The sequence below is a fragment of the Dama dama genome, chromosome X, assembly GCF_033118175.1.
Source record: "Dama dama isolate Ldn47 chromosome X, ASM3311817v1, whole genome shotgun sequence".
NCBI classification, from domain to species: Eukaryota; Metazoa; Chordata; class Mammalia; order Artiodactyla; family Cervidae; genus Dama; species Dama dama.
In genome coordinates, this window is record NC_083714.1 from 55670963 (window position 1) to 55695796 (window position 24834).

At 47.7% G+C, this 24834-nt stretch overlaps 1 protein-coding gene across 1 annotated transcript; it reads right to left on the minus strand.

Annotated features, from left to right (window-relative positions):
- Positions 1-2995: 2995 nt before the first annotated feature.
- GABRE (gamma-aminobutyric acid type A receptor subunit epsilon) lies at positions 2996-20710 on the minus strand. The gene is made up of 9 exons (XM_061136210.1): positions 20578-20710; positions 16233-16453; positions 15725-15792; positions 11376-11596; positions 10763-10845; positions 9240-9377; positions 5397-5549; positions 5080-5279; positions 2996-4789 (listed from the first exon to the last, which is right to left on the minus strand). Exons 1-9 carry the CDS (start codon positions 20628-20630, stop codon positions 4442-4444), a joined length of 1485 nt encoding a protein of 494 aa, XP_060992193.1. The 5' UTR covers positions 20631-20710; the 3' UTR covers positions 2996-4441.
- Between the last annotated feature and the right edge of the window lie 4124 nt (positions 20711-24834).

Here is a 24834-nt window from a genome sequence, read left to right on the forward strand (position 1 = left end):
TTTGTAGATGATACCTTGAGAGGATGGGGTGTTACCCACCAGGAAACATTATATATCCTAAGTCAATGACCATTATAAAGGAGATATATAAGTTTGGGAACTAAGGAGTAGGAATAGGTGTCATCGCTCCCAGTGATCCACTGGAGGAATTTGTACTTTTATCCTCATAATTCAGGGTTCTACAAGTTTAGTTCTTGGCTCCCAGATTGTGCCTTCACCAGAGGACAACAAATTAAATTTTAATTAAATTTTAATTCATGGCTAGTGCCCAGTCACTTTTGGCACCAAATCACAAATCTCCTTCCTGACAGGGGAAATTGACCCTAATAATTGGGAGAAGATAAAGGCACTGCATACAATGGAGACAGGCAAGAAAAGGTTTGATGTCTAGGTGACCCACTTAGGTATCCCTTGGAAATGACAAACAAGTCCTCCAGCTCATGGCTTGAGATGAACAAGGTATCCAGATCTCAGACCCTTCAAGGACGAGGCATAGCCACTCAACCAAGTAAGCCACCTATACCAGGAGAGATACTAGCTGAGAGTGAGAGGAAATCCAGAATTGAAGTGCAACATAGACATGATGTTTATCAGTTAAGGTCCTAAAACCAGCTCCAGTGGGAGGTGCTAGAGAGTGTTTCACTGATCTTTTAAGTTTTCCTTAGGAAAAGACACTCAACATAGGTGAATTGTTTCAGATTTTATTTATCTGAAGTAAATGAGCCTGAACAAAGTGAGGAATGAACTATGGAGGATGCTGTGGTGTGTTACCAAGGCCTTCCACATCCCTACCTCTTTGACCCTGAAGCTCTTGTTTCTCCAACTGCTGAGATTGTTGGAGGTTGACCACTTCAACTGAGTCCTTCTCCAGACACACCCAAGTTCATATCCCTTGCAAGTTCATGCTCACATCCAGTAACTGATAAATGCAAGAGTATAAATGCCTAGCCTCCTTGCCCTGATTTGTGACAATTTGGAAAATCCACCCCAACTCCAAAGCTCCTCACGTGTACAGCTGAGGACCTGATGGTGGCTGCAATGACCCTAAGAGCACTCCCCAATCAACCCCCTACATGCTAATCTCTGTCTCAGAGATTGCTTCCCAGAAAAACTCACCACTGACAGTGTGTTTTGTTATACATTTTTTTTTTTTTTGCTTTTCCTTTACTTACTATTTCTTAGTATGAACAAAATTTTCAGCACTTCCCTTTAGTTTCTGGTGTTTTATGTCATGCTTATAAAGGCCTTTCCCATCCCAAGAAAACATATTCACCCATATTATCTTAGGATTTTCTTAAAAAGTTTTAAAATGTTTGATTCATCTGTGATGCTGATGTAAAGAAAGAGACGGGTGACCCAGTTTTATTTATTTTTAAATGAGTAGCTAGTTCTCCTGACACTAATTAATTTTTAAATCTCTCTTTCCCTCAAACTTTTCTAAGATGTAATGTGCTTTTATCTGTTTTCCAGTTTCTAGGTTTCCATGCTTAACTCACTTTATCTTCCATTGTGCTCAGTAATTGAAATGCTTAAATCATGAATTTTTCTCCGAATATGGTGCTGGCTGCATCCCATGTGTTTTTAAGCATATGGAGTTTTTTCTTCATTAATTTGATTTTTTGATATTATGCACCCAATAATGATTTTCTTCATTTTTAAAGAACTGTTTACACGAGCTTCCTAAAATTTACTAATGGAAGGAATTTTGTTTTTAGCTTTACTGTAGTGTGTTGAAGAAATCAGGTTTGCACTATCTGTTTCAAAATGCATTTAAATATGAGTGTTCACAAATTTGCATGTCCTCATTGCTCAGGAGCCAGGCTTTCTATCCTCCCATCCTTGCATCTAATATAACTAAAAGTGAGCAACTATTTTCCTTGTTACTTGTTATTAATTGTAATGTGTCATGGGTTAGGACATCAGAAAATATAGAGTAAAGGCATGTAGATTTCTTACAGGGAACGTGTGCATCATTTCAAGAACTTTATGGCAAAACCGTTGGCTGCTCAGATGCCATTTTGTCTCTTGCTTGGTTCTTATTATCATTTCTGACTTTCCTTAGAGCTGGATGTGTCAAAGGATGCCAGGGCCAACATTTCCCAATATACCTTTAGAAAGTTCATTTGAAGGGTAATCAACCAAGATCTCCAGGCTTGTTCTAAGCCAAGACAGGGTATTGACTTCATCCCACTCCACTATTGACTGGTTGTATGATAGTTGCCTCAGCATCCCCATCTTTAAATGGGGAGTGTTCTGAGTCTGATGATCTTTAGGAAGCTGACTAGATGAAGCTAGAATGATGGGCAAAGCAAAAGAAACATGGAAGGGAGAAGAGGCATAGGAGTAAGTAAGGAAATCAGTAAAGGGGGGCGCTCACTTGGCCAGTGTCTTCCCTTAAGTTCTCCACTGAGAGAAAAGTACATGGCAAGTGTGTGGTAGGTCTAGGGGTCATAGATGGGGGAGGATAACAGACAAAGATTTGAGTCACTGAGTTAAGGTTTAAAACCTCAGCAGAAAACTTCCCCGGTGGTCCAGTGGTTAAAAATCCACCTGCCAATGCAGGGGACACAAGTTTGATCCCTGGCCTGGGAAGATTCCACATGCCACAGGGCAACTAAGCCTGTGCACAACTACTGAGCCCATACTCTAGGGCCGGTGAGCTGCAACTACTGAAACCCACGCCCTCGAGCGTGTGCTCCACAGCTCCACAGCAAGAGAAGCTACCGCAGTGAGAAGCCTTCACACCCTAACAAGAAGGTAGCCCCAGCTCTCCACAACTAGAGAAAGCCCGTGCACAGCAACAAAGACCCAGTGACACCAAAAATAAGTAAGTAAAAATAAAAAAAAAAAAATAAAACCCCCGCAGAGAACAAACTTGAACACCGAAGAAACCAGCCGTAACATTTTTTATGCTTTGCTGACATATTTATTGATATATTTCCCCTTTACAGTTGATGGTGACAAAAAGCAGATGGAGCCCCACCCTACCCACCCACCCAATAAAATACAGACACAGATTTCATTCAGCATATACAAGCATTGGGGCGTGTCTAAATTCACCTCACTGGGTTACTAGAGCCAGGAGAGATTAGATCTTTGGGGCAGTCTGAGCACCTGAGGCCCAGGAATTGAGCAGGCCAATGCTGAAAAGAGGCTGCCACTCTGGGCCCTGCCACTGGGGTGCCAGCAGAGGCTATAGAATCAAATCATGGTGGAAAGAGCTGCCTAGCCCTGTCACATGACAGTGGGCTCCTGGGTAGTTTCCAGTGAGATCCACAGTCCCATAGAAATCTGTGCCTCAGGGTTCTCATCTGCAAAATGGGGATAAGAATCCTGCCCTGAATATATCACTGGGCTATGAGGCTCAAAATAGAAATAATTTGTCAAAAGTGCTTTTGCAAAAGGTAAAGTGCTGTACAAATTTAAGGGAATTCAATTGATTGATTGTGATTGTCAGAGTGCCCCCAGAAATAGGAGTGGACCTGCTCACAGGTCCAGGGGTCAAGGAAGTGGCAGAACTCCTATGCTGTGCCTCGACTGGGCACCAATCAATGCGGGTAATGCCCACTGCAGAGAGCAGAATTCCCTTAGTTTCTTGGCCCCGGGAAGTCACCATGGCCTAGCACCTGGGTTGGGGCTGGGAAAGTCACCGGGGAAGTCACAGAAAAGTCACAGGGGCCAAGGGGGAGGAAGAAAGGGGCATACAAAGCAGGGGGTCATTACTATCATCACACACAAAAATAGACACCCACTGGATGCAAGGCATTGAACTGGTGGTGAAGATGAGCAATGAAGGCCCGCGGGGAGGGAAGAGGGAGGTGTCACAGCAGCAGAGGGAGGGGTACTGTCCTCACTTGCTGGCTCCCCTTTCCTCCTAAAGGAATCACGCCAGTGCCCATCTATATGCAGGGGAAGGGAGGGCAGGGAGACAAGAGTCAAGAATATAATAATCGGACCTAGGACCGAGATCCCCTCCCCGTTACACTGCTGCCCGGCATCATTAGGAGGTGCCAGGATCAGGCAAGCAGCTGGTGTGTGCACTTTGAGGCTGAGGCCAGAGCTAGGCCCAGAGCACCACAAAGGCAGTGCTGGGTTTCTGGGAAAAGGCAGTGGGTGTTAGCCCTTTGGGGAGATGGCTAATCCGCTCACACATGGACACCATCTTAGGGAGCTGGTCGCTGAGTCTACGTTTCGAAGCCTGAGTGTCACACATGCCCCGGGAAGAACAGAGATGGGGCCATTCTACTTGAGATGGGCCACTAAGGAGATTTGGTGAACGGGCCAGGTGGGGTGCGACTGGCAAGGAGCCCTGCCAGCTGCCGGCTGGGGAAGGGGAAGGAAAGACATTCTCTGGTTGCTGCTTTCCTCCAACTCCCTTAGCAAAGGCTGTGGGACCTCCTGGGGAACTGGGGAGGCTGCCCCACAGGGTACCAGCTGGCACCTACAGGTTAAGGCAAACAAGCCAATAGATCACATTGAAGAAGAAGAAGGTGACCGGGAAAATCACTCGCGAGTAGTTATCCAAGCGGTAGACATGGATGAAGAGGCGGCCCTGCTGCCAGCTGCTGGCGTCACAAGTGGGGACCATGCAACAGTACTTATCGCACCACCTGCTGCAGCCAGCAGAGCGCCGGGGGCGGCTTGGCCTGGCGGCCTGCCGGGCTGGGCAGGATGGGCCTTCGTCTTCCTCACTCTCCCCCGCCTCCTCCTCCTCGGAGTCCTCAATGTCGCACACAAAAGCTTCCGGATGCTCAATGACAGGGATGCGCACACGGATCGGGGCACGAGGCTGAAAGGAAGGAGCAAAGAAGTCAGAACGAGTCAAGGGAAGATGAATCAAGCCCAGGTGCTGTCTCAAGGATTCCCAAGGGCTCAGTGCTTGGCACTCTGTTTCTTTCCCCACACCCCCCACCCCAGAATTTCCACCATCACACCCGAAAATTTACCCAATGCCCCCAAAGCCCCAGGTTACCCCTCATTACTTGGTGAGCTGGCCACCCACGTGTCATGAGTGCCAGTGCCCTACTTGCATGCCTCCGTCCTCCAAAGCCTTGCCACCACTCCCATACCAGCTCATACATGGCGAAGTATGGGAGAACTACGGGGCGCTGTCCGGTTGTAGGTCAGGAAGTTGAGCACAGCAAACTCCAACAGAGCACAAAAGCAGAAGACGAAGCAGATAGCGATGTAGAAATCTAAGGCTGTGATATAGGATACGCGTGGGAAATTCTTCCGAGAGAAGGTGCCCAAAGTGGTCATGGTGAGTACAGAGGTGATGCCTGTGAAAGGAGATGAGTGGAGGTGGACGGCACCACTAGCTTATATATTACACTTTGGAAAGGCCCCCAGAAAAGGCAATTCTGTGCCTCAAGGAGATGCCTACTTCATCCACTTACCTAGAGAAGTCCTGGCTGGAGCAGATTCTTTCTTGATCCAAAAGGAAATCCAGGAGACCATTGTGGTCACAGAGGAAGGAACATAGTTATGAAAGGCCACAAAGCCAAACCGCCTGCTCACGTTGAAGTAAAGCGTCATGACTACAAAATCACCTGGAAGATATTTAAAAAATACCTCCTCACTACTGCACTGCCACGAGGGTGTCCCACATGCAGAAGGACATGCATACTAAGGGCCCAATAGGGGCTCATGGGATGCCCACCATGGTCCTCGGACAGAGGCACATTAAGGCAATGCCACACACAGAGACACAGAGGAAGCCCGAGAGGAGACTCACTGCCAGGCCCATGGTCAGTTAAGAGTCAAGCCAGGGCTAGAACCTTCATCACTTATTTCTCAGTTCACTGTCACACACCCCACATCCATATTTCCAGGATAGGGAGCAGAATAGTCAAGTGAAGACAGTAAAATCAGTTAGCCCTCTAGATATCAGAAACACATGGCTAATGTCCAGGTGGCTGACTGAGGCCTCCACGTCCACACCCTACTCTAAGCTAACCTTATCTACTCAGCTTCCTTGAGATAATGTGGATATTTATACCAATATTCGAACCCTGGACTCCTGTTCTTAGTCTATTATCCTAGCCCAAAATGAGTGTTTCAAGAAAATAGAAGACTTAGCTGAAAGTGAAAATTTCAGTCAGTCCTCTAGATGTTAGGTCTGCAGAACATACATCCACAAGGCTGACTGAGGTTTTCGCATTCATTGGGTATCGTGTCCTTGATGTTGGCTCTCAGCCTAGGCAGTGATGGTTTGTGCAGGACCTGAGGACAGCCTCTATCTCCACTTGACATCTTCTATTGGACCCTTCATGCTGCCTTATACTCTGACATGCCCAAACACTCTGCATGCTTATCATGACCCCCAGGGATTCTGGAGGTCTTTCTGAAGCCAGAATATCTCTTTTCACTCTCAACATCATGTTGGGTTTACAATAGTTCAAATTCTGGCTCCTCAGGGGAACTAAGCTCCAACTCTCCACTTCAGTGATGCTATAGAATTCACTGGCCTTATTAGGTGGGTTTTTAAACCTCTTTAGGGCAGGTCTCATCTGAGCCCTGTTGCTACATTCCTGCCCATTCCAGCCCAGCACAGCCTAGAACCCAGCAGATGCACAGCAACTCTTGCTGCTGCCTGGAAACAGTTCTGTAAAGTAGACCAGAACACTAACCTGTCCGTGTGTCCTCCTATTTTAGAAAATAGATCACCTGCCCAGCAAGTCTGGGTATGTTGGGACTGAATGGGAAGACGAGCCTTTCCTACTCACCTTGGCAGCACTGACACTCAAGGGGCAAGACTTCTCAGAATCTTCTGGAAAAGGCCAGGAAGTTGCCTGGGGCCAGCTGAATACCTGTGTCCAGAATAGCAGCTTTGCGGATTGAACTCCTCCGGGGCTGCTGCAGGGACCACTCATCCTTACCTACTAGCCAGAATGTTTTTTATCAAGATCCTAGCTCCTTGTCCTGTGGTCTTGACTGCAATTAAAATGGCCCTATTTAGCTATAGCCACTCTGCACAAAACTTTGCTGAGTTGATATATTCTTGTTGCAATAAGATTGATTATCCTATCGGCTTTTTCTATTTTTATTTTGTCTATTTTACCAAAGAAGAACCTTCTCTACTTTTCAACAGATGGGAACTTATCCTTTAAGGCCAAGTGAAGGTACTAACACACACTTTCTTATTTCTGAGGAATGGAGGAGCATGGGTAAGGGAAAAAAGATATCTGGGGCTGAGGAGCCAGAGGGGGAGAAAAGCTATAAAGATGCTTCCTGCTCTTATCTGCCTCAACCAGAGCACAGCTGGTCACTGCACTGTCACAGGAACACAATGGAAAAGACCGTGTCCAGGGGACTGAGACTGGAAGGATGAGTGGAGCCAAAGCTTTGAAGAACAAAGGGGAGGAAAAAGAACTACAGCTGTATAGTCTATAAAATAATATGATCCAGGGTTGGAACCATAATACTGGCTCTTTGATCTTGACCCTGTGGAACATTGACTAGATTTACTGGAAGCTCAGTAGTTCTAGGGAAAAAGAACTAAGTCTAACGAGTGGAAGTTCCAGAGACTTCAATTTCAGATGAACAGAGAGGTTTTTCCAATGAACAGTTGTCTAGCAAAGGAAGAAACTCCCTTGCAAGAAAGCAAAATGCTAATCATCAGTGAATTCTGTATCAAAGGCTCAACAGCCAGCAGTGAAAGATGTCTCACTCACTGGGGGTAAGGCTCCTGAAGCAGAGATTCTTTGGTTGAAGGCCCAAGGTGGCCAGAGTACCAAGCTAGCACTGTATTCTGAACCCTTAGGAGCTTAGGACCTAAGTCTACTCCAGACAGAGTGAATTGCCCAGGGATTGACCGAAAGAGTTGGGACCAGTCCCAAAGATAACTATGATACTGAAGAAACCATGATTCAAGTCCAACTCATCTCTCACAGAAGATAAAGGAGGGCTTCTCCTTTCTCTCACGAACTCTCCTCTCTTCCAAGGAGGGTGGGGTGCTTACCTATTGTCACTGGTGATGATGCTGCCTCTGGGGCTTTGTAGTCACTAGGGTACCATTTTGAAACAATGTACAACCATCTACTAAACGGAACCACTAGTGACTTGAAAGCCCGTGGGCCTTGTCTCCTGCTGCTTTTGATGATGGATCCCCACCTGTCTCGGGAAACCAAGGTGCAGAAACGTAAGAGGCATGCCAATGGTCAGCTGGCAGAAGAGCAAGGGTCCCAAGTCAAAGGGAGTAAAATTGCTTACCCAGAGCCCCCGAGAAAAAGGAAAGTGCTTGTAAAGCAGCCTTCTACCCGTGTCTAGTACTGTGCAAGCAAAGCTCTAGCCAGATGAGCATGGACTATTCCTCACCCAGGGACCAATTCAACGAGTAAAGCAAAAGCAGATTTTCCGCCTAGCCACACGGAAGCCAAGCAAGATGCCTTCCATGGCAAATGGCTGGCTGGGTGACTGGTTCCATCCGCAGGCTGGAAATGGTGAAGGCAGAGCCGCCACTGCCCTGACTGGTCAGTATGTGTGAAAAGGCTGCTCCCGGAGCAGCCCCAGGGAGGCCCCTTGGCTCCTCATTCAGATCACCTAGGAACACAAGCAAAGACACTCACATCTAATTGGGAGCTAAAGTATAAGAGACCCAGGACCCTCCCCTTTAGTCCTTGTGAGGGACAAGGTCAGAAAACCAATGATCACCATCCAAGTTGAATCCACCACGAAGCCTTTGATGGGAATCTGTGCGTGTCAGGGCTGCTCCTTTAAAAGAAATGTTGATATGGCAGGTATTGTAGCTGCTGAAACCTCTTCCAGATTATCCCAGCTCTCACATAGCTGATGACAGAACTTTAGCCTCCACCTCCCATCAGGACATACTGAATCCCACTCAACTGGAACCACTTGGATTGCTTTGAGTATGGAGAACTCACATGACCTCCATTTCCCCAAGTGTCCAAGTAGGTCAGTTGTAACAAAGTGCTGGAAACCAAAAGGTCTGCATGACAAGGCTAGTTGCAAATTCTGACAGCAACAAAACTATATCTACTCACCTACCCTCTCCGGGGCTTGGCAAAGCACTTACTTCTTTGCAGATGAGACTGAGACATAGTTACAAAGTCTCAGTTTCCTCTGCAAACAGTTATAAGTGCTTAGCATTTATAAGACAGGAGCCATGTTATATTGTCATGGAATGAGTACATAGCATTTGGATGAATGGATGGCCACCTTCAGTCATCCTTACCACCCTCCTGGGCCTCTGGCTAGCCCTGGCTCAAAGGTGCACTTACCAGCCAGGGTTGTGACAGTTTCAGTCGTGTTGCTCACTCCTGTAAAGTCAAACTGGAAGAGCTTCCAGGAATTACTCTCATTGATTTTAAGTGTGAAATTTTCCCACTCGTAGATTAGGTCATTCTCAGGATAGGAAACTGTAAGGCAACGTGGGAAGACGAGTCATGTGAGACTGGGAAGCCAAGCTGAGGCCTCCAACAGCATGGTGTCTGAGCAATGCCCTGGAGTCCTGACTCTGGCTTCACCAGCTGTGGGGCCTTACTTCTCTTACCTCATTATTGAAGTCCATCCAGTAAGTGCATTCACTTAGCATTCCTCAGTACCACGCCCTGTGCTAGACACACAGAGATGAGCAAGGCAGGAGCCCTGCCTTCAAGCATTCACATTTTATTGAATAAGACAGTGAGTATACATCTGTAATTGTTGGAATTCCTCTGAGAAACCTTTGCCCGTTGGACAGTGGGGAAACAAAGGAGGGAAAGATCAGTTGGGGACACACCCAGAAAAGACGATTCCATAGAGTGGGTGACATGCTCAGTAAGTCTTAAAAGTCCAGTATAAATATTCTCTGTACAGATGAGGCTGAAAGGGTAAGGAGTGTGTTCTTTGCACAGGAAGGTGAAAATGTCTCATGTATTATGGAAACGTTAAAAGTTCAGGACGGCTGGCTCACAGAAGATGGATGAGGTATGTAGGAGTGGATAGCAGGGGCCAGTTCATGAAGGGCCTTGAGTGCTATTTTAAGCAATTTGGAATTGATTCGAGAGTTCAGGAAGGATTTGAAACTAAGGAGTAACCTAGTCTAGATGATGCTTCCACTAGGTCACTCTAGCTCTTATATGAGGATGGCCTGTTGACAGGGAGACCAGTTATGGGAGCCCAATGCAATAACTCAGGCACAATAAAATGAACAAAGGCAGGAGTCAAAGCTGTGGCAGAGAGAATGCAGAGAAATAAGATCAATAGAGATTCTGGAGGGAACACCAACAGGATGTGTTGATTGGATAGATGTAGGAGGTGAAGAAGAAAGAAGCGTCAAAGTTCTTGGCTTTGAAAACTGAGTGGTTGGTGGTGCCTTTCAATGAGACAGATGGGAACACAGAAGCAATGCATTTGTTTTGAGGGTAGAGGTTGGGAGGAGACCATGTATTTAGTGTTGGACATGGTCAGCTTCAAAGTGCATATGTTGCAAAGTCCAAGTGGAAGATGACAAAGACCTAAACCAAGGTAGTAGTGACAGTGAAGATGGAGAGCAGACGTACTTGAGATACACTTTAGAGGCGGGTGACTGATTTGAAATGGGGTGGAAAGGAGAAGGAGGAAGCCAACATGAAGCCCAGGTTAAGCAACACAGCATTGTCAGCAGGAAAGGAGATGAGGATGGACTGGGAGGCCCTGGGCAACCTTGATACCATCTTAAGGGAAAAAAACAAAGGCAGAAACATGTAAGGGGCAAGGATGAGAAGAAGAAGGGGCCCAGTGTGATGACTCTGGGGTCCCAGAAACCTAAGAAGGTACTCACAGCTAGAGAAAGACAGAGGGCAAGAGTGAGAGTCCATTGGAAATTTGAGCATGTGGAGTGAGCATCCAGCCTCAATGGTCATCCTGGAAGGGAGAAAGGAGCCTCATTAGGCTGGCCCTGAACACTTAGGTATCCACCCAGCTTGGGCCTGGGGACCACCACCAATGAGTGGCAATGGTGGGATTTGAGACAAAGAGCTCAAAGGAGAGACAAAAAGAGTGGAAGAACAGCTTGGAAGTATCTGGTTACTCTGGCCTCCATCATCAGAAAAATGTATGGACCAGCTTAGATGGGCTTGTGTTTCTTGCCCATCCCAGCTTCAAGGACCTGCCAACACTCTTCCACTGTTTACCACCTCCCTGGCCCCATATCACCCAGATATCAGTCCCAGCTATGCCACAAACTCGGGCTGTGGCCTTAAGCAATATCTTCTTATTCTGAGGCTTTAGTATGTATGTCTATACACCAAGGGATTGAGCTCATGGTCTGGGAAAGCTGGAGGGGCCCTTAGAAGTATCATTCAGGATGAAACCTCAGTCCACGTTTCTTTGGCAAAAATTCTCAGAAGGGGAAGAAGAGTCACAGGAGGCAAGACTCCAGAAGCTTGACATACCTGATGGTGTACAACACCTTGCCATCCTTGTGGATGCGGACCATCTGGTTGGGCATGGTGATTGAGTGCTCATGGGTCCTCTTAGAATTCCTAAAAAAGGTGTCTGGGACCCACAGCAGGCTCACCAAGTTGCCACTCAGAACAAAGCTCTCAAAGCTGCCATTGAAACGAAGGCGTTCGTCATACCAAGTCTGGCAGAAGGTGATGTCAATGGTGTATTCCTGGTGGCAAGGATAGAAAAGCACACATTTGGGGCTGTGCAGACAAAGAACATTCCTGCGCCATCTTGTGATGGACCTATCTAATAGACAGGAGCCCACTCAGGTTTCCACAGAGGAAAATAGCATGGGTTTGGCTGAAGGACATTGTCTATTTCCATGTATTCCAGAAAGAAAAAAAAAAAACCCAAATGAATAGCAATCTGGGAAGACACATTTAACCTAGAAACAGACAGACAATGGTGGCTTAATTGTAAAGGTTGGGCTCATCACGTTGATACTCCCCTGTAGGACTATGATGCTACTCCAGTCAGGCTAACACCATCTGGGCTCCCACATTTCCATAGCAAATCAGAGATGTCAGGTCAAAATCATTCTAAACATTTGTAAACATATGCACCTTTGATTGCATACAATGAAGTTGCCCCTTTCAGCTTTTGTTTGGGGAGCACAGATGTTAATTAACCCATAAGTATTTGGTCTCTAGATATGGTCTATCGCATAAATTGTTAAATATCAAAAAGAAAGTTTAAGAGGAAGAAGTATGAGAAGCTAGAAATCTGCACCACTGGTATTGAAAGGAAGAAAACAAAAAGAATCTAACAGAACTGCAAGCAGCTTGAACAGAAAGTACTAGAACAAGGCCAAGGTACAACCTTTAGGGCTAGTTCAATCACCTTTACTTTAGAGGTCAGAGAGAAAGGAGTCTGTTCGAAATCAAACAAATAGTTAATGGGAACATACTGGCTCTGATGCTCAGAACACTACTGCCATGGCCCTGCCCTGGGACCACCTCCACCTGCCTTACTCTCCAGGGCTTACTCCACTTGTTCCAAGAATCCCTTTGGGGGTCAAGGTCCAGTTTTCCTCTGCAGGACCCCTAAGCCTTTCCTGTGAGTTTTTCCTGCATCAAATAATGAACACCACCAACCAGAAACCCACAACGAGGAGGCCTGTAGAGCCCTCGAGGTTAGGGAGCAGAGGTCAAGACATCTCTGCTTGCCTTTGCTGCTCAGGATACAAGGTGGTGAGAGCCACTGCCAATTACAGGGAGCCAGCCCCCCAAGGCTGAGAATGTTCCCTGGAGGAGTCCAGAGAATCACACAGGAAAAAGCCTGGCTACCATTCACATGTAGAGCCCCCGGCCATGCCCTGCCAAGCCACACCAGCCCTCACAAGTGGCCTTCAGGGTGGCTCTGCACTCCTGTGTGGCTGGCAGCTCCAAACCGGCCTGCAGAACTGCTGAGTAACCAGAGGAAGCCTCCCCACTACAGTGCACACTTGCTTCTGTGCTATACTCTCGGGTTTCAAACAAGCATTTCATTTCCATTTAACCGGATTCCAACTGTAAGTTCAGGACACACTAACTGATAACTAACGGTTCACTTTTTCCCGCCTGACAAGGGGGCTTGTTTTCTCTCCCTGAGGACAAATCCTGTGCTCTCCACAACCTCTGATTTATGACTGAAGGGTATTGGAACTCCTCCTCACCAAGCACCACCCTCTACAGTATCACCGGAGAAAAACAGGCTATGTACAAGGACTGGGACCTTCCACGGCTTTAAGGAACTATGGGGAACTATGCAGACAGCCAGACTTCTCTGGGAAATTTAATACCACATGAGTGTTCCGAATCTTCTAAAGGCACTTGGCCCAGGCTAAAGTAACATGTTACCGGCCAAAGAAAATCAAGTTGTTGGCTCCTCTTTGGACCAGTTCTGTGTTACATGCCAGGTTTGGTAAGGGCTGGGTCATTAAACTGTATCCCTCAGGCTTGTCAGGTAGCAGTCCTTCCCGTGAGATTAGTGCTGCTGACAAGAGTAGGAACACAGCAAAGGCTCTTGCAGATGTTAGAAACAGATTTCCCCAAATTACATCTTACACACATAACAAGGAGGTGGTAGCCACAAATTTTCTACTACTCTTCAGGCCACTTTCACCATGCTCCCACCAATGATCTGAAAGGTGCCTTTCTTATTAAGAGTAAATGGTGGCTATGATGATGGGATCAGAGGACCTCAACCTCTGGCTCAAAACCCAGTATTTCTTGGTTTATCAGCAATTTTAGTCAAACTAATTGCTAAATTCATACTTATTTTAGTGGTAAGCACATTGATGACAGCAAAGAATAAATCTGATATCAAGGGAAGAGGGGGAAATAGCTTTAAAATGTCAACAGAAACTCAAAAAGATCTGGCTGCTCTCACATTTCTCTTCTTCCTTCTTACTTCCCCAGTTTGTGGCTTCAATTGTGAGCACTTTTTCTCCTGCTCTTCTTCGCTCTGAGGGAAGTCACCCGCCTCATGTGAGCTGCCCTGTGGGGAAGCCCACATGGCAAGGAATGTGGAAAGCCTAGAGACAGTAGCCGGAGAACTAAGCCCTGCCAACAACTACGTGAGAACTTAGAAGTGGACCCTCCCTTAGTCAAGTCTTCAGATGACACTCCAGTCCCAACTGACACCTTAACTGCAGCCTGGGAAACCCTGAAACAGAGAACCCAGCTAAATCATGCCTGGATTCCTAACCCACATGATTATTTGTCATTTTAAGATACTATGCTTTGAGGTTAATTTTTGCATGAGTGAGTGAGTGAGTAAAGTCGCTCAGTTGTGTCTGACTCTTTGCGACCCCATGGACCATAGCCTACCATGCTCCTCCATCCATGGGATTCTCCAGGCAAGAGTACTGGAGTGGGTTGCCATTTCCTTCTCCAGAGGATCTTCCCGACCCAGGGATCAAACCCAGGTCTCCCACATTGTAGGCAGATGCTTTACCTTCTGAGCCACCAGGGAAGTCCTAATTTTTGCATGGCCAATGCATAAGTATGTTGTGCCCCAAGAATCAGGCAGTCAAACAAAGCATCACAGTGGGGAACCCCACTCTTGCATTCAGCCTATGTAAACATCTTGAGCTTCCATGAATATTTACTTACCTTTGAGTGTGTATCCGCAAGTACTATCTCAGAGCCTAGACGCTTAGCTCACCCAGTCACATGGTGCTTGTTGGGTACCAGGGTGTATGCTAAAACTGTGTCTGCCCTGGGCTAGGCTGAGGCTATGGCTGTGATGGAGTTGGTTACTCCAGTCTTCCTCATTATTAGGCTCCACAGATGAAAGTGACATTTGTAAAACATCTTTTATAATTCATTTGCTTAGCTAACATATACTGGGTCCTTGGCGTCAAGGAACCCATAGTTGAGAGAGCAAGGCAGACACAGAGTACATAATTACAATACAATGAGGTAGAGAAGTTCAGGTAAACAACTGTGATATATGCTAGAAAGGTCTGAGAGTCAGAGAAAGGAGTGTGGTGTAAGTAAAAAAGGGAGCAATTAGCAGCTGTAGAAGTCAGGGAAGATATCGTGAAAGAGATGTCATTAGAGTTAAATCTTGAAGGATAAGGTGAAAAATTGGAAAAATGCCATCCCAAAGTGGAAATCACTTGAACAAAGACTCAGAAGTACAAGATAGCCTGGGAACACCATACGCTAGTGTGACTGGTACATGTGATCTCTAAAGGAGTGAAAAAAAAATAAAACTAGAGCCCTGGGTTGGCTGCCGACATGGAGAGCCTTGGCTGCTAGAGTGTGTGGTTGAATTTCATGCTATAAGCAGGGCTGGGACTACGGGAGGCATTCACGCAGGAGGCTGGGTTAGTAGGTGGACTGGGGCAGGCAGAAACCTTGCATTTTGTATATATCAAGTAGGAGCTCATGCAGGCTAACTGGGGACAGCAGTGACAGTAGGATGAACAGCAGCAGTAGCAAAGGAGATAAGAAACTAGGGCAGAATTAGAGAAGCAGTCCTAGAGCAACAGTTGATAACTACAGGATTAAGTCCATAAAAATCATTATCAGAAGAAAAGAGTCATTCCACTGTGTTGTTTAAAGCTGCTTTATTATTTTTATTTTGAATGGAATACTGGAAGATACAGTCAGGATTCCTAAGGTCCTCTTCAGGCAGCAAGGAACTTACCCCTTTCAGTCTCCTTCTCAAGTCCTTGTTGGTTAAAATCCACCACCCCCCCAAAAAAACTCTTTTGTTACAGACACAGAAAAACCAAGTACTTGAAAAGCCTCATGGGTCAGCTCCCTAGGCTAGAAGATACTATAAATCAAAGCTCAGTACTCACCATGTCCATGATAGAGAGAGGCCCAAGGGTGTTGACAGACAGTTCAACAGTGACCACAGTGGGTCTCTCTGTAAAGTAAGCAGAAGTGGCAGAGGTAAGTGTCAAACAGAAGTGTGGGGAAAGGGAGGGTTTGGTCAGTGGCGAATAAAGGGGGTAAGGGTTAGACTACATGGTTACAAGATCTGATACCATTTCTTTCTATCTTCTCTCATGAAAAGGCCCAATTTATAGACTGTTAAGAGTTGGACATACCTCAAAGGTCAATCATCTAGTCCAGTCATCTCATTTTATAGTTGGAAAAACTGAGGGTGAGAGAAGGGAAAAATCTAGACCAAAGTCAATGGCATTGCTGAGACCAGCACTGACATCTCTTACTTGATATGTCAGCGACAGCTATTCCTGCCCACATGCAGGACACCACCATCTACACCCCAGGCCCACTCTCCACACTTAGGCCCTCAATCCTCCTCCCCTCCGGGGCCTGGGAGATTTATGTCCTGCTACTCACCTCCAATGCCAGGGCGCAGTTTGTAGTCATAGTTATGGAAGATGCCATCCAGGATTTCCGTGGCTGTTGGCATTTTGCCAAGTTTCTCATGGGTACCAACAGCAGTGGGCTTTATTTCTTCAGAGGAGAGTTCCTTTTCAGGAGGCTGGGGCTTTGGGCCATAGACCTCATCATCACTGGCAAAGGATCCCTCCTCTGATTCAACTTGAGGTCCTTCAATGCTAGAACATAAAAATAAACAAGTGAACCTCTGTCCTCCACTCTGAGGGGACCCAGCTGGTGCCTCCTGGGACAGAGTGAATAAGTCGGCAACCCAGAGCATAGTTAAAGAGTACCTGGTAACAGTAAATCAAGAGCCAGATTATTCTTGTTAATTTCTTCTAAAACTTGCTGCTCTCCATTGGAACTTCCCATGCTCTCCATCTTTAATGGTCATTCTTTATTCAACAAAAATCAATAACAAAAGCAAGTTCGAGATTTTAAAATAATTTTTCAAAGTAAAAGCAAGAGGAGGTGGGTATATGAACTCTAGCCAATCAGCTGCCATTACTAGTCTTGGTCTCCAGTCTGCCTGACCAGTGCCACCTGGGAGCAAATGGGCAGGCAAAGGGCCAGGGTTGTGAGGAATGCTCAGGAAAGCCAGAGCACTCTCTCCCAGAGAGGGTCAGAACACTGCATGCCTTTGCTTTAGTGATACTCTACTACATTGGAGCTGGGGGCCAGGGATGGGGGAAGCTCTGAGCACTGAGAGAAAACAAAGACTATAATTTAGGAAAGAGATGGTCAACAGGAATCCAACCTGAGTGCCACAGCCGAAATATTACACAAAGAATTAAACTTAAAAATTTTAAAACCTTTAAAAAGCCACCTGCAAATGTATAAAACACATGAGATATGGTGTTAGAAATCAGAGTCATGCTTCCTTTGCTGGGAGGCAGTGAGGGAGGGGACACCAGGCAGCTTGAGGTTCTGGTCGTATTCCACTCCCTGATGTGGGTGTTTTGATATCAGTGTGAATCATTTTTGGACAACCTGTCAGCCGTGCACTTATGGTTTGAGCGCTTTTCTGCATATATGTTCTAATTTTTTAAAAAAGCGTTTTGAAAAATTAAAGTGCTAATAAAAATCTGCTAATATATGGACCTTATATCAACCCTGATTTTAAAGGGCAAACCATAAAAAACAAAACAAACACAACACAACAAAACAAAAAAAATTTGTGATACAATAAGGGAGATTTGAATATTGACTGGCTAGTTTTTTCAGTGTGAAAACATTCTAAACATTTTTGGTGTAATAGTGGTATTTTATTCTGTTTTTGAAGTCCTTACAACTAGAAATACATACTAAAATAATTACATATGAAATGATATGATGTCTGAGATTTGCTTTAAAAGAATTTAAGCTGGAAATAAAGAGTGGGTGGGATACATAGAAAATAAGACTGCCTATGAGCTGATAATTAATGAGGCTGGTGATGGGTACATGGAGATTCACTCTACTGTTCTCTGTACTTTTCTGTCTTTGAAAAAATTTATAATTAAAAGCTTTTTCAAAAGCCATCATCAAAATTAATCTGTGATGTTGGAAGGCAGGAGAGTGTTTTCCTTTGGGGAAGAGGGTGTACTTGGAACTGGCAGAGTGGTGAAGCTGGTGGGGGTGGGGGAGGGGACAGGCAACTTTCTGTTTCCTGGTCTAGGTGCTGGTTAAATGGGCATGTTTCCTTTGTGAAAATCCACTCCTGGTTTCTACACTCTTATATCTCGGTTACACTTACAAAATTATTTTATAGTTTACAAAATCAATTAGACAACTTGCTCCCTCAGAGAAGGGGTTAACAGGGCAGGAGATGTGAGTATGGCCTCTGTACTGCAGACCAAGGGAAGGCCAACTTGAGCAGCAGAATGCATGCTCCCGCAGTATTTCAAACTCTAAGAATTGCTTAATTGGCATCCAGATGTGCCAAGCTGATGCCATTTCTCACGTCTGAGGTGGCTAATTCCCACTGTGGGCAAGGGAAGAACTGGGCTTGGGGAAAGCAATTTCCATTTCTAATAGCATATCCAGAGATGCCCTCTTTCCCTGAGGCTCTTCCCTCCGTCCTCCGAATAGATCATGCCAGCTTCCGTGGGGCAGGAAAGTGGGGGGGGGCGGGGGGATGGAGAAATAGGGGACTGCAAAATTCGTGACTTGACTGGGAGCATGGCATGATCAGGACTGTTAGCCAAGAGCCTGCCATGACCCCTCCCAGAAGTCCACAGCCAGCCAGAATCCCTGAGTTTCCAGGGGCAAACAAACAAACAAGCAAAGGCCCAAAGACCACCACAGCCTCTCTGGTCCCAGAATATGTCTGCCATGAAAATGAGATCAGAGGGTCTTGAGGCTGCTGTCATCTGACAAATTGCTTTTGCCAGTAAAAAATTTCAAACAAATCAAAAAGCCCCGTCATCCTGAGATCTTGGGGTTAAGAAGCTGCTGACAATGTATGTACCTTTCCTCAGCTCACCATTAAGCCAACTTTCACGGCTAGAAATAATAAAAACATGAAAAACACTCATGCACAGGACTAGTGGGGATCTTCCCATGGGGCTTTTTGGGCATCCACATCCCTCTTGATGCGATGGTCCAAGATGGAGCTGAATTTCTGCAACCCCTCCCCCACAGAGAATGCTCAGGCAGCTGGCTGGGGAAAGGGAAGAGAATATGAGAAGGGCCACTGGACTGCTTTTCTTTTCCCCATATGAGTCTTCTTTTTCAAAACCTTACAGATGGAGAAACTGAGGCCCAGATGGAGGAAGGAGTTGTGCCCAGTGTCATACAAGTGGTTTTAAGCTGAGCCTGGACCCGAGCTAGGTGGTTCAAGATGGCCCGTGCCAGCACACCCCACTGCCACCTCCCCAGCTCTTTAATGACGTCACAGGTTACCATGTGGACAGTGCCTGAGCAGACAGTGTGAGTTACTGCAGTCCTTCCCCCTGGGCTGGAAGGGTAGTTTCCATCACAACAGCCCCTCTTCCCTGTTGGTTTCCTTTCTGCTCCCCTCCCCCCTTCTGCACTCCTATATCCCTCTTTTGCCCCAGTCACCATGTCAGTTCTCCCAACTCGTCCAGTTCACATCTGGAAGGATGTGGATGACTGGAAATTCCTAGCACGCATTCAGAAATATTTATCAAGCCCCCTGATGAGGCCAGCCCCCCTTCTCACCAGGGCACCAATGAGCCAGCAACCAGCTACACAGCCCTGCCCCTGGTGAGCTGAAGTTTTCTGGGGTGGGGAGAGAAGCCATCTCCCCAATGCTCCTCCCCAAAACAAAAAAGCAAGACAAGTCTAGTGGTGGACGCTTCTAGAAAGATCAGGAAGCTTAGGAACTTGTGACAGTTGGAGCTGAATGGAAAACCATCTAAAAAATGTGAAGCAGTCCTCTTTCACTCTCAGAAGACAGGGACGCAGGGGATAACCTTCCTGGCAAAGTCCCAGGACCCCAGGAAGGTGTGAGGGAAGCCGGCTGCTCCAGGGAAAATCTGCTGTTGGTCTTTGGAAGAGTGGGAGGGGTTGAAATGCAGGATCCAAAACCACAGACCTCCGAGATGACCATTCTTGACCCCTGGCTCCAGTCAGCCAAGACCCAGCAGGGCGTCTGGGGGCAATAGGGAGGAAGAGGGAATCTGGCGGTAGAGGGGGATGGGGTGGGAACTCTTGGACTAAACCAAGGCTCCTGCCTGGGACTGGCACCAAGAGGAGAGGCGGGAAGGAAAGCAAGTAAAGTCAGAGTTGTCTGGCACGGTGCCTGGTACTCACTAGGCGCTCAGAAAAGAGAGGAAAAAAAATTTTTTTGAACAAGAGAACACACTAGCCAACACTCAAACATTTTGAACGTAGTTTCTTCCCCCTGCCCGCACACCCCTCTGGGCGCCACGTTCCCAAAGTCCCCCCAGTCCTCAGAGGCGCGAACCTGCCCAGGCCGGTCACCTCTTCCCAGGGAAGGCTGGGAGGGGGGGGGGCGGGGGGAAATGATCGATCCCAGGCCGCTGCAGTGGTTTGGAAAGGGGGGTTCCGAGGGGGCAAAGGGAGGGGTCACGGGAGCGGCCAGGTGACAGGCGTCCTATCTTCCTTCCTTGGCGCCCCTTCAGGGGCCCGGGGCTCCCATCCTAGGGGAAGCGGGGCGAAGGCTGGCCGCGTGCGTCGAGCGGACGCGGGAATAGGGTAGATCGTGCGAGGGCCTGGGGCAGGCGGGGAGCGGGGCTAGAGGAACACGGGGTGCGGGGGTCTCAGGAGCCGGCCTCACTCCGGGGGAGAGGGAGCGGGGCCTGGGCGGGGACTCCTGGGTCCAGGGCTGGAGACTCACCACGGAAGGATTACCAGCGTGCCCAAGAGGATCAGGAGAACTTTGGTCGACATTGCGGCAGGGACCGGCGCGACCACCTGTGCGGAGGTCGCTGCGCGCGGTCTGGCCGCACGGAGCGCGGCGTGGAGGGTTTTGTCGGGCTCCAACTTTCACTCCTCCCACTCGCCCCGCCCCGCGCCCCCCAGCCTGGCTCCGCCCCCTAAGCCCCGATGGAAATCTCCGACGACGTGTACGCGGCTGCGGCAGAGGGAGGGGTGGCTCCGGCCAGGCGCTGGGAGGAGGAGGGAGACAAGTAAGAAGCCCGGTCGCCAAGGCCCCCCGCCCCCCACCGCCGCCGCTGCGGCGCTGCCAGACAGCCAGGGGCGGGGGACGTGGGGGAGGGAGGAGGAGGCGAGCCGGCGGTGCGCGGGCCCCAGGCAGGGAAACCGGCGGGCCGCCGCTGAGGCTGGGAGAGGGACTGCAGGCTAGGCCCGGCAGGGGCAAGATGCGGGTGCTGCGACCCCCGGCCCTGCCAGCCCGCTGGTGCGCCACGGGATCGCACTGTGGCTTCCAGCCCTTGTCTTCCCGCACCCCTCGCCACCACCTGTTGCACCTCATCACTTTTCCAAGTCCCCTGGCCTCTGAGATTTTCCCCCACCCTCACTCCACACCTTCCAGCCCTTCAGAGCGCATTCCTGGGCGTCCAAAGGAACCTGGGTAACTTAGCACCTTCCTTGGCACAGTGGGAAAAAGAAAAGACTTGAGAGTCTCCCCAGGAAACTCTGATCTGAGTTAGTTACTACCTGGGCCATTTCCCCAGGTATTTGGGGTGGAGGAGGACCCACCACCAGAGGACCGGGCCAAGGCATTCACTGGAGGACTTTGTCTGAACCCAAAGGAAACTGATGGCAATTTGGCTCCCAGTTCAGCGCCAGGGCCTGGGTGTGAGAGGGAGCACCTGGAGGAGGAGGAGGAGGTTGGAAACCCCCTTTCCCAGATTGATTGCCCCTATCTTTCCAGAGGCTTGGCCCCTGGTGACCCCCAGAGGAAGTGAGAAGCACCTAGAGGTGGGGGGTGGGATCACTGATCCCTTTCACAGGAAACATCTCAAGTCTCTCTCAAGCATCCTTGGACTTTGTCTTTCTCACCTAGAAGCTCATGATTCACTTCAGAGGGGAAGGGATTGCAGAGATTTGCCTGTGCAGCTGATGCCAAACACTAGCAGCATCCTCAGGTGTTGCTGTACAAGGGCCTGTGAGCTCCTTGGACAGGCTTTGCCGTTGTTTTGCTCAGTGGCTAAGTCATGTCTGACTCTTTGCAACCCCGTGGACTGTAGCCCATCAGGCTCCTCTGTCCATGGAATTTTCCAGGCAAAAATACTGGAGTGGGTTGCTATTTCCTCCTCCAGGGGATATTCCCGACCCAGGGATCAACCCTGCGTCTCCTGCATTGGCAGGAGGATTCTTTACAACTGAGCCACCTGGGAAATCCTGGCTTCGCTGGCGCATGCTAATCTGATACACTTTCTCCATCACCCCACCCCCATCTCATCACTATATTTTGTCATCTTCAAGACAATGCTCACTAACTGATGATGTTCTTGGGCATTTGTTTGTGAGTTTGTTTATGGAACGTTTCACCACTGGAGTAAGCTCAGTGCCAAAAAAAGAAAACCAAACCAAACCATACAAAGAGTCTGTCTGGTTTTTCACCATATGCCTGAAACTTAAGATGGGTTTTGGGCACACAGTAGGCACCCGACAAAGATTTGTTACTGGCCTGTGTGCAGTTGTGTGTGTCTTAGTGCCACTGATTTCACTGGTATCTGCTCCCTTCAGACTTTGCAAGAGAGAAGAGACTATAGGATACATTCAGGCATCCTGTGTATATCCTTCCCAGCCATGTGGCAGGGCTAGCCTCGTGGGCATGTGGCCTGTGCAGTGAGACAACCCTGCACACAGAGGTGCCTCATGCTTTCATGCTTTGTCACTTTCTTGAAATTCTTAATAATTTTTGAACAAGTGGCCCTGCATTTTTATGTTTCCCCAGGGACCTGAAAGTTATGTAGTCACTCTTGCCCTAGGAAACGCTGGGCTGGATGAAGCACAAGCTGGAATCAAGAGTGTGGTGAGAAATAACAATCACCTCAGATATGCAGATGACACCACCCTTATGGCAGAAAGTGAAGAAGAACTAAAGAGAATCTTGACGAAAGTGAAAGAGGAGAGTGAAAAAGTTGGCTAAAGTTCAACATTCAGAAAACTAAGATCATGGCATCTAGTCCCATCACTTCATGGCAAATAGATGGGGAAACAATGGAAACAGTGGCTGACTTTATTTTGGGGGGCTCCAAAATCACTGCAGATGGTGACGGCAGCCATGAAATTAAAAGATGCTTACTCCTTGGAAGGAAAGTTATGACCAACCCAGACAGCATATTAAAAAGTAGAGACATTACTTTGTCAACAAAGGTCTGTCTATCCAAGGCTGTGGTTTTTCCGGTAGTCATGTATGGATGTGAGAGTTGGACTATAAATAAAGCTGAGTGCCAAAGAATGGGTGCTTTTGAACCATGGTGTTGGAGAAGACTCTTTAGAGTCCCTTGAACTGCAAGGAGATCAAACCAGTCCATCCTGAAGGAAATCAGTCCTGAGTGTTCATTGGAAGGACTGATGTTGAAGCTGAAACTCCAATATTTTGGCCACCTGATGCGAAGAGCTGGCTCATTGGAAAAGACCCTGATGTTGGGAAAGATTGAAGGCAGGAGGAGAAGGGGATGACAGAGGATGAGATGGTTAGATGGCATCACCGGCTCAATGCACATGAGTTTGAGTAAACTCTGGGAATTGGTGATGGACAGGGAGGCCTGGCATGCTGTGGTTCATGGGGTCACAAAGAGTCGGACACGACTGAGTGACTGAACTAAACTGAACTGAACTTGCCCTACGAACACATGCTGCAGAGCAGGGAATAAGCAAGCACAGAGCATTCCTGAGCCTACTAGAAGGAGAAATCTGCCTTTCTGTTTAGCACCAGACTGCTGCAGAGAGACATGATTTTGCACTTACTGTACCCAGCCGTGGACTTGAAATGTCTTCTATGCACGTCTTCCATCTTTTTCTCTACTGACACTGGAGCTCCAAGAGACAGAGGTTTCTCTGATTTACCTGGATTCCTGTGGGTTGAGAGCAGTGCCCCATTACTTAAAAATTGTATTTGCTGAATGAATGACTGAATCCAGGCACCAAAAGAGGCAGACGGTTCCAGCTTCCCGTCAGACAACCCAGCCAGGGCACCTTTCTCTTCAAAGGACTGAGACTGTTGCACTTTGCCATCCTCCTTATGAAGCTCATCCATTGGATGACTGCAAGGACCTTTGGGCACTCTTGGATTCTCCAAGTATTTGCCATGTGTTGCTCTTTGCCAGGTCCTAGACTTGGTGATGATGGATATACAGCAAGGCCTCGAACACAGTCACATGTATTTCAAGAGAAGAGAGGGGATTTCTCTCAGAAATTACTAGTGCATGGTTCGGTTCACTTCAGTCACTCAGTCGTGTCTGACTCTTTGTGACCCCATAGACTGCAGCATACCATGCTTATCTGTCCATCACCAACTCCTGGAGCTTGCTCAAACGCATGTCCATCGAGTCGGTGATGCCATCCAAACATCTCATCCTCTGTCATCCCCTTCTCCTCCTGCCTTCAATCTTTTCCAGCATCAGGGTCTTTTTCAATGAGTCAGTTCTTCACATCAGGTGGCCAAAGTATTGGAGTTTCAGCTTCAGCATCAGTCCTTCCAATGAATATTCAGGACTGAGTTCCTTTAGGATGGACTGGTTTGATCTCCTTGCAGTCCAAGGGACTCTCAAGAGTCTTCTCTAACATCACAGTTCAAAAGCATCAATTCTTTGGCACTCAGCTTTCTTATGGTCCAACTCTCACACCCATACATCACTACTGGAAAAATGATAGCTTTGACTAGATGGACCTTTGTTGGCAAAGTAAAGTCTCTGCTTTTTAATATGCTGGTTTCTCTAATAGCTCAGTTGGTAAAGAATCTGCCTGCAATGCAGGACATCCTGGTTCGATCCCTGGGTTGGGAAGATCCCCTGGAGAAGGGATAGGCTACTCACTCCACTATTCTTGGGCTTTCCTTGTGGCACAGCTGGTAAATAATCTACCGCCAATGCAGGAGACCTGGGTTCGATCCCTGTGTTAGGAAGATCCCTTGGAGAAGGGAAAGGCTACCCACTCCAGTATTCTGGCCTGGAGATTC